We start from the raw sequence: 12,890 nt of genomic DNA, 5'->3' as shown, positions 1-12,890 counted from the left end.
GCGTGTGTTATAAATAAATCGGTTATTGTCTATTTACTTACGGCTGAACTTTTTCTACTCCAACGAAATTCAATTAAAATGTTTGCGTTTACTTTTATCAGCTATTTACTCTATTTGTTTGGCCAAATAAAAAAAATGCCATGCAATAACCACTTAAATGGCGTAAAACAAATAAGCGTAACAAGTGCCCATTTAGTGTTTGAATTGTAACAAAAGCAAAAAATATGAGTTTAAAAAAACTGGAAATAGGCGTAGAAAAAACAGGCAGCTAACCGAACTTTTAAGTCATAATTTGTATGCATATCAACGAAAAAAAAAAACAAATCTCAAATAGCGTGCCATATTTGTATGCAATTTTACTTCAAAAATGCATTTGCAATTAACGCTCATTACAGTTGAAAATCTAAAATGATTCGCATGGGCACTCAAGCACATTCCATGTAAATGCTACATGCGGCGCCGAAGGATCACCAATCCAATTAGTTCTACAAATAAGTTGTTGTCTCAACTCGTTTTATAAGATTAAAAAGAGAAGAGTAAATAGGGGTATGTCAACAGCCCGAATGAAAAGCATTAAATCGAAGCCGTTGAAATTAGAATTCTAAGCAAAATCATTAAGTAAACGTTATTCAGCTTTGACAGATTACCAAATAAGGTTTGTTCAAATATCTCATTCTACTCCTATACAATGCTAGGAAACTGCACAGGAAATTCCTGAACTTCTTGCTGTACTCTGCGAAAACTACAGCAGTTAGTCTAGATAAATCTTATATATCCATTTCAATAATCGTCAAGTGACCGATCACTTGACGCAGTCAAAAGGCTACAAGCTTTTTTAGAACTGCAGTTAATGTCATCTGCAAGTCGCCAAGCATATTCAGTGATAAGATATCCAATTCTTAATAAAACTCAGAGCCACAAGTAGATATTTTTTCTTTGCACATTTCAATCATAAAACAAAGTATCGGTAGAACGCGCTGCACTTCATACAAAGCTATATATCAAAAGATTTGTGTGAATTGTTTTTCAATTCTACCAGATAGTAAATACTTCCAACTGAACGGCAACCGCTAGGTGTGATTATCGCACAAACGGCTCGATATGATGGTCAACTGCAGTATAGAGACAAAAGAGGCAGTTGCTACCATGCTCGTAGAGGCACCGCAAAAAAATAAATGAACAAATTAGATTTATAAAAAATTATGCCTTAAAAGTGTTTGTTTTGAGGAATTAAGTATTTTCTTAATCCTGTTAATTATTTTTTCCGAGTGAAAAACAATGTGTGGATTTGTTCACGCACCAAGTAGAAGAGGGTGCAATGTATTTTCGCAGCCTTACTTATAGTATCAAATCTGCAAAGCAGGCACTGTTAGCTTAACGAAAAATACAGATGGAAAAACAAATATGATAACAATATTATATGTATGTACATGCTAATTTTTGGTACGGTTACAGAGATCGGATGTTTCTACTGTTATTTTAGAAGGAATGCCTGTAGGTATAACAAAGAAAGAATGCCTGTAGGAATAATACAAAGTATTTTCTATAACTTAAACTAAATGGGGGTTTATGCAGATTCCTGCTGCATACATACTCCCCCCGTTGGAAGGTGTAGGCTTTCAACCAAATCTGTTTCAACCGGAAGTGCTGCAATCTTAGTTATAGCTCGTTTTACTGGCCCATTTGCTGTTTTAATGATCGCTGCTCTAACATATCCGTCAGCGCCACTGAAGGTGTGTTCAACCCGACCCAGACTCCATTTTAAAGGCGGTTGATTGTCATCCTTTAAAAGCACCATAGCACCTTGTTGTATGTTTGCCATGGGATTTCGCCACTTACACCTCTCTTGCAGTAATGATAGATACGCAGTGCTCCACCTTTGCCAAAAGATTTGCTGCATCTGACAAATTCGCTGCCACCGGCTTAGACGGTTCATATTTAGATGCGTAACAATTGGTTCTTCTATGGCTGTAAATGACCCACCAATGAGAAAGTGCGCTGGTGTAAGCACGTCAAGATCGTCTGGATTTTCTGTAATTGGACAAAGGGGACGAGAATTTAAAATAGCAGAAATTTCACAAATGAGAGTGCGAAGCTCATCGAAGGTTAAAATAGAGACGCCAACGGTGCGATAAAAATGAAGTTTTGCGGACTTGACCGCAGCTTCCCATAAGCCGCCAAAATGGGGCGAGCGGGGAGGAATAAATTTCCAATCTATTTGATTTTCAATGCAAGCTTCAGCTACTGCTCTATTGTGATTTTGATCGGCGAATAGTTTTCGCAGCTCTTCTAGCTCATTTTTTGCCCCAAGAAAATTTGTAGCGTTATCAGACCAAATAGTGCTTGGCTTGCCTCTAATGCTGATAAATCGTTTGAGTGCAGCAATGAACGATGACGTCGATAAATCTTGGACAAGCTCAAGATGACATGCTTTCGTTGAAAAACAAACAAAGATACATACGTAGCATTTCACGGGTGGCCGGTTGCCCCCCTCACATTTGTACTGGAGTGGTCCACAATAGTCAACACCTGTTGTATTAAAAGGTGAGACCAGGTCTGTAGGAAGTTGACCCATAATTTGCTGCAGTACCCTGGGCTTAAGGCGGAAGCACCTCAAGCATTTATTAATGATTTTTGAAACTGTTTTGCGCCCACCAATAGGCCAAAACTGCTGACGAATTGATGCTAATAAGCTCTGCGGTCCTGCATGCAATAGTTTACGATGATAGAATTCAATGAGTGCGGAAGTGACTGGATGCTGCTTAGGTAGCAAACGTGGGTGTTTTGCCTCGAATTCTAAATTCGAATTATAGAGGCGCCCTCCAACGCGTAATGAACCAAAGTCGTCGATAAATGGATTGAGTGACAGTAAATGGTTGCAGGAAGGCAACTGTTTGTTTTCTTTCAGTATTTTGTATTCTGATGCGAAGTGCACTTGCTGGATATGCCTGATTAGCAGCAGTGTACCACCTTTAATGTCGTCGACTGTGAGAAATCCAGCTGATGGTAAAGTTCGTTTTGATTTAATGTGGCAAAATTTGTAAACGTACGCAAACACACGCTGTAACTTGCTGAATGAATTTTGGAACTTGCAACCGTAAGTTTCATCCATTTGAGTTGCAGCAATTAAAACATGGCGCCGTCTTTCTGGAAGATTGGATAAGAAATCCATATTGCTTGGCCAATGCGCTGAATCAAATTGGAGGAATGAAGGTCCATTAGCCCAAAGAGTGTTATTTAGAAGCTCTTTTGGAGTGCAGCCGCGCGAAAGAATATCCGCAGGATTCAGTTCGGTTGGAACGTGATGCCAGGTCATACCTGATGTAAGCGATTGTATTTTAGCTACGCGATTTGATACAAATATGTTAAAATTACTGGGAGCAGATCGTAGCCACGACAATACAACCATTGAATCCGACCAACAATGGCACTCATATGATAGTTGGCTATTTTCCAAAATATTTGAAACCAATTCCGCTAACAACAACGCAGCAGACAACTCGAGTTTCGGAACCGTGATCGACTTCAAAGGTGCAACTCTGGACTTGGAACATAGAAGATGTATTTTGTTGACGCCGTGCTTTTCAACGCGTGTGTAAACACAAGCACCATAAGCGGATAAACTGGCATCACAAAAGGCATGAATTTGGACGCGGGCTTGCAGTGCAAGCACGTATCGTGGAAAATGAAGATTGCTAACGAATGAAAGTTGACCACACAAGTCCAACCAAATGGACTGTAGCGATTGCGGCAGGCTTTCGTCCCAAACCAGTTTTTCCTTCCATAAGGCTTGCATGAAGATCTTCAGCTTTGTGATAACTGGGCATATTAAGCCAAGTGGATCGTAGAACCGCGCTATGACTGAAAGAATAGATCGCTTTGTAATTTTCTGCGAATTCAAGATTGGTGTGAAACTGAATAGAAAGTTGTCTGAGATACGTTCCCACACAAGGCCAAGTGCCTTTGTCACATCTGTACCATCATGAAACTTTATGAATTTTTCGCAATTACTTTCGTCTTCATCTTTCAAAACATCAACTTCATTAGAACACCATTTTCGAATTGGAAAGCCTCCTCGTAGAAGTAGCTGTCTGATCTCTTGCTTCATTTGTATGACCTCCTCGATTGAATCGCCACCAGATATCAAATCATCCACGTAAAAATCTCTTCGAATGATTTTAGCGCCGACTGGAAATGATTCCTCCTCATCAAATGTAAGCTGATGCATAGCTCGAATAGCTAGGAAAGCAGCAGGCCTCGTTCCATATGTGACCGTGTTTAACTTGTATGTCTCGATTTGCTCAGATGGGTCATCGCGCCAAAGAATGCACTGCAACTGGTCATCAGGGCTACTCATTTTAATGCAGCGATACATTTTACATATGTCGCCAAGTAGTGCAACTTTGAAAAGTCTAAAGCGAAGCAAGATGTTAAAAAGTTTTGGCTGAATGATTGGCCCTAGTAGCAACAAATCGTTTAGCGAATACCCTGAAGTAGTTTTAGCGGACCCATCAAAAACCACGCGCAGTTTTGTAGTGGTACTGTCTTGCTTTTTAACGCAGTGATGCGGTAAGTAGTAAACTGGTTTGTCTGCTTGAAATGATGCCAGCGACATATGACCAAGATCCTTATACTCCTGCATAAATGCCGAATATAAAAGTTTTGTGGATTGATCCTTTTGGAGTTTTTTTCTAGCGCCCTGAATCTACGTAAAGCAAGATAATGCGATTCACCAAGAGCATCAAGATCGGATTTAGGTGGCAGTCTAACTGAGTAGTCCCCTGAAGGCAAACGAAGAAAATTTTGTATGAAATGCTGCTCACAAAAAGCGTCCTCTTCTGATAATGCTGGAGTAGAATCGAAACCATTTTCGACCTCCCAAAAGCGTTTAACAATGTTTGAAAGTGTATCAGCACTATCATGTGGCGGTGTTAAATTTCTGAATGCCGAAAGAGTTATTAATTTATTACTGATATTTGATACGCCTCCAGAAACTACCCAGCCCAACTTAGTTTTTTGCAGTGTTGGTAGGTGATCAGCAATTCTAAATTGTCCAACGCAAATTAAGTCGTAGAATAATTCCGCACCGATCAAAACATCAATACGGTTTGCTTTGAAGAATGATGGGTCAGCTAAGTTAATGTTGTTTGGTATGTTCCAGCCCTCAATGCTGATATCAAAATTCGGCTGATATTCTGTTATTCTTTGTGTTATTAAAGCTGTGAACGATGTCGAAAAACGACCATCTTGCGCTTGGGCAAATATGTCGACGCATCTGTCTGCATTGAGACTCGATTCTCCAATGCCAGATACTGAAACTGGTGAGTGATGAGACCGAAGTTGAAGTTGATTTGCTAACCGGCATGTAATGAAATTTAATTGAGACGCAGAGTCTAAAATAGCGCGACAAGGAATTAATGTGCCTGCACGATTTTTTACTAAAATGATGGCCGTTGCTAACAGCACACAATTGGTAGACACATTTTTCTAGGCTAAAGGTTTGGGACTTGCAACTAATGATGTTAATAGGGCTGATTGCGATGTTGTAACCTGGCTATTTGTTACAGGAGATGCCACAATAGATTTTGGTACACTATCTTGCTTGCCATTTAAATGCAGTAAAGTGTTATGTTTTGCTTGGCAATACCTGCAATTGCCAGCTTTGCATTGCTTGATAGTGTGACCCTTGCGTAGGCAATTTAAGCACAAATGAAATTTTTTTGCTTCCTTATAACGCAAATTTGGAGAGAGATTCAAAAACGAAGTGCAACCAGTAATGAAATGCTCTTTGGAATCACAAAAAATACAGAGTGGAGTGGGCTTGCCACCACCTACAGTAACGAGTACGCTTGCTTTTGATTTTGCTTGAGATACAATATTTTTCACCTGTTTGCTAGGTGCCTGTATGACCATAGCGTTTTCCAAATTCTCCATCATGCGGCATCTTCTTTCCAAAAACGTTGACATGTCAATCCATGTAGGTAATTTGTGTGCAGATAAATTCTCTTCCCATTTTTCGTGCGTTTGTCTATCCAGTTTGCTTGTGATGAGGTGTATGAGTAAACTATTATATATCTCTTCAGTAGTTGCTAAAGTTTGCAGCGCTCGAAGATGTGCATTTACTTGATCGCTTAATTTTCGTAACCCATCTGATGCGCCCATTTCCATGCCTTGTAGCCCGAAAATTGCCTTTATGTGTGCCTGGAAATGAAGTAATTTATTATCAAAACGTACTTTTAATAAATCTAAAGCTTTGTCATAATTTTCTTCACTGGGCTCGAGTGAGCGCACAGTGTCTAAAGCTGCATCACTGAGACTGGTGATCAAGTACTGCATTTTTTCTAATTTGGACATCTCCACGTCTTTGTCTATTGCTGAAGTAAACGTGCTGAAAAACGATGGCCAGTCGAGATAGGAGCCACTAAAAACTGGAATTTTGAGCTCAGGTAGCCTGGATCGTCGTTGTAACTGCTGCGGCGTAATGTCGTCCCAAGAGAATTGTCGTAGTGTTGAAGAGTGCGCGCCAGATGACTTATGTTTTGTATTCAGCCAACGATTAATTTTTGCCTCTACCTCAATATACACTTTGGAGAAATTTTCGTCAGCATCAGACTCGAATTCCTTGCGGTCCAATCGCCTAAGTGTTGATCGTGCATTTTCGAAGTTTGCCTGCAAACGCTCAGCATGTTAAAGTCGCGCAGAAAGTTCGGCCTCATCTAAGTTTTTTAGCTGCTCGTTCGTAAGGAAGCTATTGAGATTATCTAGCTGGCGTTGAAACGCATTACCTTCCTTTTTGTAGAAAGCGATTTCACCTGCCACACCAGGATTCTCATCAGACGATTTACACTCTTTCGGCATTTTATAAATATATTTTCTTTTGTTGAGTTCTATTTACTTTTCACTGCACTAATTGTCTTTATGTTCGTACTAATCGTTAACAGTTAATAGAAAAAACACCAAATGTCTTTATTTTAAGCGAAAAACAACCTGTTTTGCCTTCGATAGCTGTACTTGTGTAAATGGGTATACAAACACTCACGGCCGCGACGAAAATGTACATATGTTTTAAACTATGTGCGTACAAATATGCGTACCGAAATTACTTCTACTTGGGATACGAAAATTCTAAAACGATACGGTTAATCGAATAATTATATATGTATATTATGATTTATTCGATCACGTCGGGGTCACCAATGTTTTGAGGAATTAAGTATTTTCTTAATCCTGTTAATTATTTTTTCCGAGTGAAAAACAATGTGTGGATTTGTTCACGCACCAAGTAGAAGAGGGTGCAATGTATTTTCGCAGCCTTATTTATAGTATCAAATCTGCAAAGCAGGCACTGTTAGCTTAACGAAAAATACAGATGGAAAAACAAATATGATAACAATATTATATGTATGTACATGCTAATTTTTGGTACGGTTACAGAGATCGGATGTTTCTACTGTTATTTTAGAAGGAATGCCTGTAGGTATAACAAAGAAAGAATGCCTGTAGGAATAATACAAAGTATTTTCTATAACTTAAACTAAATGGGGGTTTAAGCAGATTCCTGCTGCATACAGTGTTCTTCTTAAAAAAATAATGCACGCGCTATCAGTCGTACTTATTTGTAACTAGTTATAAAAATATAGTTCGTACTACAGCAAGAACGATAAGAATCCCAGATTCAAAATTTATATAAAAATTTTAAGAATTTGGAAAATATACGTAATTTCGAATTAATTTGACATTTTCAAAGGACACAAATATGTTTGCCTCAGGACACCAAAAAACGTTACCGGCTCTCGACACTCACACCTACTACGCACTTCATTTTGGAACATTCTCGGAATACATGTGCTCCCAGATATTCAGCTGATTGTACATATATCAAAGCACACTTCTCTAGTAGCGAGTAGACGTGGTTAGAAGTTCGCTGGAGAGATATACAAGTATTACAATTTACTGCTTCCGGAAAATGCATTTGAAACATATTTTAAATCTATGTATAGGCATTAAATTTTTTGTCTTTTATTGACAAATCCTCCGCGCTTGTTTGCAAGAATCTTTATTAGCGAAACTTTATCACATTTAAATTTTTACAAATACTTTCTCTTATATGAACATTTGGAGTACATCTAATGAAGACCATTGTAAGGATCAAATTTTGTACCACTTCTCTCATCATAACCGGGTATATCTTGTTCATCTAGGTTGTTGAAGGAGTTCGAAATACATTCACGTCCACACACCTACTTTTTTCCAAGTACCAGTTGTCTCAGCCTCAAAGCTCTCTGAGAAGCCCCTTCTTTAAAAAATAAATTATCGGTGGCAAATGATAGAAAATGCTCAAAGTCTCATGAATATAATCTGGTTGCATGTTGATCGCAATGCAGGCCGGCCGGTGCAGCAAGCTCGTTATTACAAAAATATATTATATCTAGTTCGCCTCAAATCAAAATAGGGAACTGCTCGAAATAATAGGATGGATTTACACCTTGTACATACATGTAAGCCAGACATTTCCATCGAACTATTCAGCCTCGAATGTATTAAGAACCATTTTGCATTTCGCATTTTGAAATGTGTCAGTTGCCTCCTCTGTACATTTGTTTTGTTTTTGAATAGTTCAAAACGAGCAAATACTAATTTCAAAAACTGCTATTATTAAAACTCAAATGTTAGATAACGAATTACTTGTTTTTCAAGTAAATATTGAAAATTTGTCTATAAGGAGTCGATGGTCATTGTAGCCTACGCTCTTATTTGCCATTAAGTTTAATATCTATATATTTTTCCTAATAAATACCTAATAATAATAATAACTCCTATAATTGGAGTACCTTTATCAGATCAAATATATGTAATACTTTGTGATCTTATCAGACCAAGTATTACCAACTTAATATTTGTATGTTACTATTTGGGGCTTTTAATTAGGCAAACGTTAAGGGAGATCGCTTAAGATGTTCTTTTCAGTCAAGTTAATTTGAAAAAAATATATCTGAAAGCAAATCTAATATTATGGGTACGTAACTTCCAATACAACTGTTTGCCTTCAACTGAGTTTATCACTTTAGTACACATGAAGACTTACCATCAGACCATCTCCATTAATTAAAAATTTTATTACAGTTCACTTATAAATATCATAGAATTACTTGTAGGTGCATTAATTTTGGTGGTTTCAAGAAGAGTTTAAGGGGTTCACAACATGCACAATACATACTTACAGAATGTCATTAGGTTACAAATATAAAAAAGTGTTTCTTCTGCATTTTTTGAAGATATTTGGAACGATTTTCGTCTTGATTTGGAAAAACCCTTGCATTTCGTTAAAATAAGAAAGAAACGGAAAATATTCGATTTATAAAAATAACTTACCAAACCCAACATGAAATATGGAGTGGAATGGAAAAGTTGGTAACCTAGAAAAAAATGTAGCAAAAGAGAATATGGAAAATTTCAGAACATAAGTATTTATTATTTTTAAACCACTTTGATAGTTTCCTAAGACACTACTGTGAGGCCTTGAAGAACGAGTGGGAACAATGTAAATGAGCCCAATCAGCAAAAATGCGACGCAAGCGATGGTCATTTCTTCAGTTCTTTCATTCATTGACTTTTTTTTTTGTACCAGCTGTATTTTATAGGTACGTAAGCAAAGATTCTGTAGAGATGAGAAAGAGAAAGAAACAGTTGATCGCTTCCTTTGCAATTGTCCAGTCTTAGCTAAACTCAGAGCAGGTTTTCTAGGTAGATACTTTTTCAATTCTCTTCCGGAACTATCCGGCGTGGGGATTGGACTAATCCTGCGCTTCATAAGAGCCACAAAATGGTTTAATGAAGATAAATAAATGAGGTTCCCGTGTCGCACAGTGATGTCCAATGGATCCGTAAGGACTAAGTGAGTTGATCGTATAGATCGACTACCACCATAACCTAACCTAACCTTAGCCAAGTTCCATGTAGTCGTCAAATTTTCCATGTAGTCAAAGGACAAAGACCAACAAATTGAGAACGACATTTCGGCGTCCTCTTCACCACTTCGCGAAAATATTTGATTTTTTTTTTCAAACTAAATTTGCATAATTCGGAAGCGTTGTTCTGGTGTTAAATGAGTCATGATGACTTTTGCCAAACCTTACTGAACAAAAATGTCAAAACAGTTTGCCATTCTCAGCTTCCAAGCCACAGTTATCGGTACTTTTTACGCAGCTAAAAAACCAGCCGATATATAGATGCGCCTTTATACGCACGTCCTTTTCACTACTTTTTACACTGTTTTAGTGAGTGATCTTGAATGAATGTGCTGGGGGTAACAGAGCTCAAGTGCATGTTCTTTGTTTAAAAAATGTTCTCCTTATCTCTCTCTCAAACAGCTTCCCAGCTAAGCTAATTTATCTAGCCAAGGCAAGTTAGAAGCACAGAAAGAACTCCACCATTTCATACTCTTCAAGGTAAATGGTACTGCTATTGAGCATTCAGGTTTATGAACCGCTGAAGTCACTTTACTATATTTCAAGAAAAATGTTTTCAAAAATAATGCCAATTATTTTAGCTAATATTGCAGAAATGGCAAATTTTTTAATACCAAATGTGACAATCTTTGAAGGCATTTAAATGCACATATAACTATTTTTTTATATTCTTAAATTATTTAGCTCATAAAAAGTAGGAAGCAAACATCTCACTTAGTCCATTTTAATTCACTTGCGCTAATTTGCCTGACCGCCAAAAGCCAATAAAAAAGAGCGAACGACATTGTCTATTTACTATTGCGATTAAAAATATAATTACGCTTACATATTTTGAATAAAATGTTGTTTTTGTTGTTGTACTGCTATGTGTCTATTCAAGCGTCAAATGTTGGTGATTTTCGTGCATCTTACAGCTTTCAGTCGCTCATTTCCGCTGCGAATTTTCATTTACTGTCACTCATACGCTCTGGTGACCGGGCACACCTTGAAATAAACTGATTAACGCTTATTAAGCAAAACATTGAAATTCCCATGCAATTACTTTGATGTACTCAATTACAGTTCTTAATGCATTTTATGAGCTTTATTGGTGCACCGATGAAGATTTTAGGGTAAATATAAAATACTTTACATGAATTATGACACCGGGTGTGTGTAAAAAAGACGTTTGCGGCAGCATTCGAATTTTTATTGATACTTTTGTGTAATTGCAAGACTTCGCTGACACTGGCACATACATAATGAATTTTTAAATAGTTTGAAGTAGAACGCAGTTAATTACTGCAATTTCTGCGCTAAGATTTTATTTAATAATCAGGTGTTATTAGTAGAAGGCGGGAATAATATTGAAGTGGGCATCTGCAAGAATATTTTTTATGTTTATTGACGATGTCATTTAAAACACTTGATACTATAATTTTTGACCTGAAGCTACTGTTTATGCAATAAACTGAAAAATAATAATAATTAGCGAGCTTGACTGCAATAAATTAAATGAGTTTTTGCCACAACTTTGTTAGATGGAGATTTATAAATAGACACAGCTCGCAACAAAATGAGCGAACATCAAAATTTTACCCAATTTTCACTATTTTTTACAACTTTTGTTTGATTTTGAATCTCGTTATTTTTGTATAAAAGTAAATTGTACTGCCTAGCAAAAGCCATCTAAATAACATTTTTAATTTATATGCAAAAATTAAAAAAACTCCACAAACTTTACATCGAAATACCACAGTTTTTATTATAATTTCGAGGAAGATTTTTGGTATGCAGTTTATTAGCCTATTAAATTTTAGTCTAACAAAGTGCAAGCGTAAAGCTGCTAAAAAATTTGCTTGATTTTTTCCAATTTTTGTATTTGCATTTACAATTTCTTTGCACAACAAATACGCAACGCTTTTTTTGTATAGACGAAATGCGCAACACCGTCAGGAAAAAAGAGTATAACAAATCAAGGGGATTTTTCAGCAACTTTAAACCTGCACTTTATTAGACTAAAATTTTATGAATTATAAAACTGCATGACCAAAATCTTTCTGGAAATTCTAGTAAAAAAGCAACATTAATTTGGTATAAAAAATTTATGAAATTTTACTAATTTTTGCATAAAATTTGTGAATTTCATTAAATTGTTTTTATTAGTGAGCTATGATTTTATACAAATACAATGAACACTGAAAAAAAGAGAAAGAAAAAAATCAAAATTGCTCAAAATATTAATGTGTCGCAAAAAAAACTAAATCATTCCTCAACCCCAAAAACTTACCCTTTCCAGTCTTACTCCCGCACAATAGTCAGCGCATTATTTGCATTGTGACTGCAAAAACAAGCAAACTCAGTGGCATTGCATCAGTGGCGTCAGCAAGAGGAAAAGGGCGATGGCGGTAATAGCGCAGACACATGAAATTTAGCAAAGTCCTCAACCATCTGTGCGATCCTTCTGCCAGAAAATTATGAAACACAGATGGCGCTCCTAACAGTAAGAAGGCGTTATTCCTAAGCAACGACAGGTGGGCATTCCCACTACTTTGGACTGGTAACGGCAGGCTAATCACCTACCCTGCCAGAAATCAAATATATTAACGAAACCAACGCAATACTTAGTCTTGTCGAGCCACTATGATCCCGAGAGGAGTGAACAAGGAAAAAAAAAACATATTTTTTCGCGGGGTGAAAGAAACTAGGAATGGAGGAAGCAGAAGAGTGTGCGAGGAAACAATGTTATAAGAATCGAATTCAAGCATGCAAACTCCATTAAATTTCCTATTCTCCAGATTAAAGAGAACGCAAGGCGCTCTAAAAACGAAATTTAATATTCATTTCCTGCAAATATCAATTAATTTAAAAAAAAGAAACACTGAATTAGCAAAAAATATTTTAAGAAAAAAATTTGCAAAATTGAAATCTCTTCATATATTT

At 36.9% G+C, this 12,890-nt stretch overlaps 2 protein-coding genes across 3 annotated transcripts in view; one reads left to right on the top strand and one right to left on the bottom strand.

The window, feature by feature from the left end:
- The window catches only part of LOC128866053 (patched domain-containing protein 3), a 120,488-nt gene that overhangs the window by 65,207 nt on the left and 42,391 nt on the right, over nt 1-12,890 (top strand). The gene's annotated exons all lie outside the window — the stretch shown is intronic.
- On the bottom strand, nt 1,568-6,336 carry LOC128867164 (uncharacterized). The gene is made up of 4 exons (XM_054108259.1): nt 5,808-6,336; nt 4,771-5,318; nt 4,488-4,705; nt 1,568-4,412 (listed from the first exon to the last, which is right to left on the bottom strand). Exons 1-4 carry the CDS (start codon nt 6,334-6,336, stop codon nt 1,568-1,570), a joined length of 4,140 nt encoding a protein of 1,379 aa, XP_053964234.1.

Source organism: Anastrepha ludens, chromosome 6 (assembly GCF_028408465.1).
Source record: "Anastrepha ludens isolate Willacy chromosome 6, idAnaLude1.1, whole genome shotgun sequence".
Taxonomy (NCBI): domain Eukaryota; kingdom Metazoa; phylum Arthropoda; class Insecta; order Diptera; family Tephritidae; genus Anastrepha; species Anastrepha ludens.
Note: the sequence above shows the minus strand (reverse complement) of the source record. Positions and strands in the feature narration are given on the sequence as shown.

Bases quoted from the DNA above. Each gene is read 5' to 3' on its own strand.
- LOC128867164 (XM_054108259.1), bottom strand. From the start codon at position 6,336: ATGCAGTACTTGATCACCAGTCTCAGTGATGCAGCTTTAGACACTGTG. The intron at 5,319-5,807 runs GTATTTTTTGTG...ATCACTCACCAG, and splicing joins TGGCAAGCCCACTCCACTCT to TTTCAGTATCTGGCATTGGA. The intron at 4,413-4,487 runs GTATTCGCTAAA...GCTTCGCTTTAG, and splicing joins TCCGCTAAAACTACTTCAGG to ACTTTTCAAAGTTGCACTAC.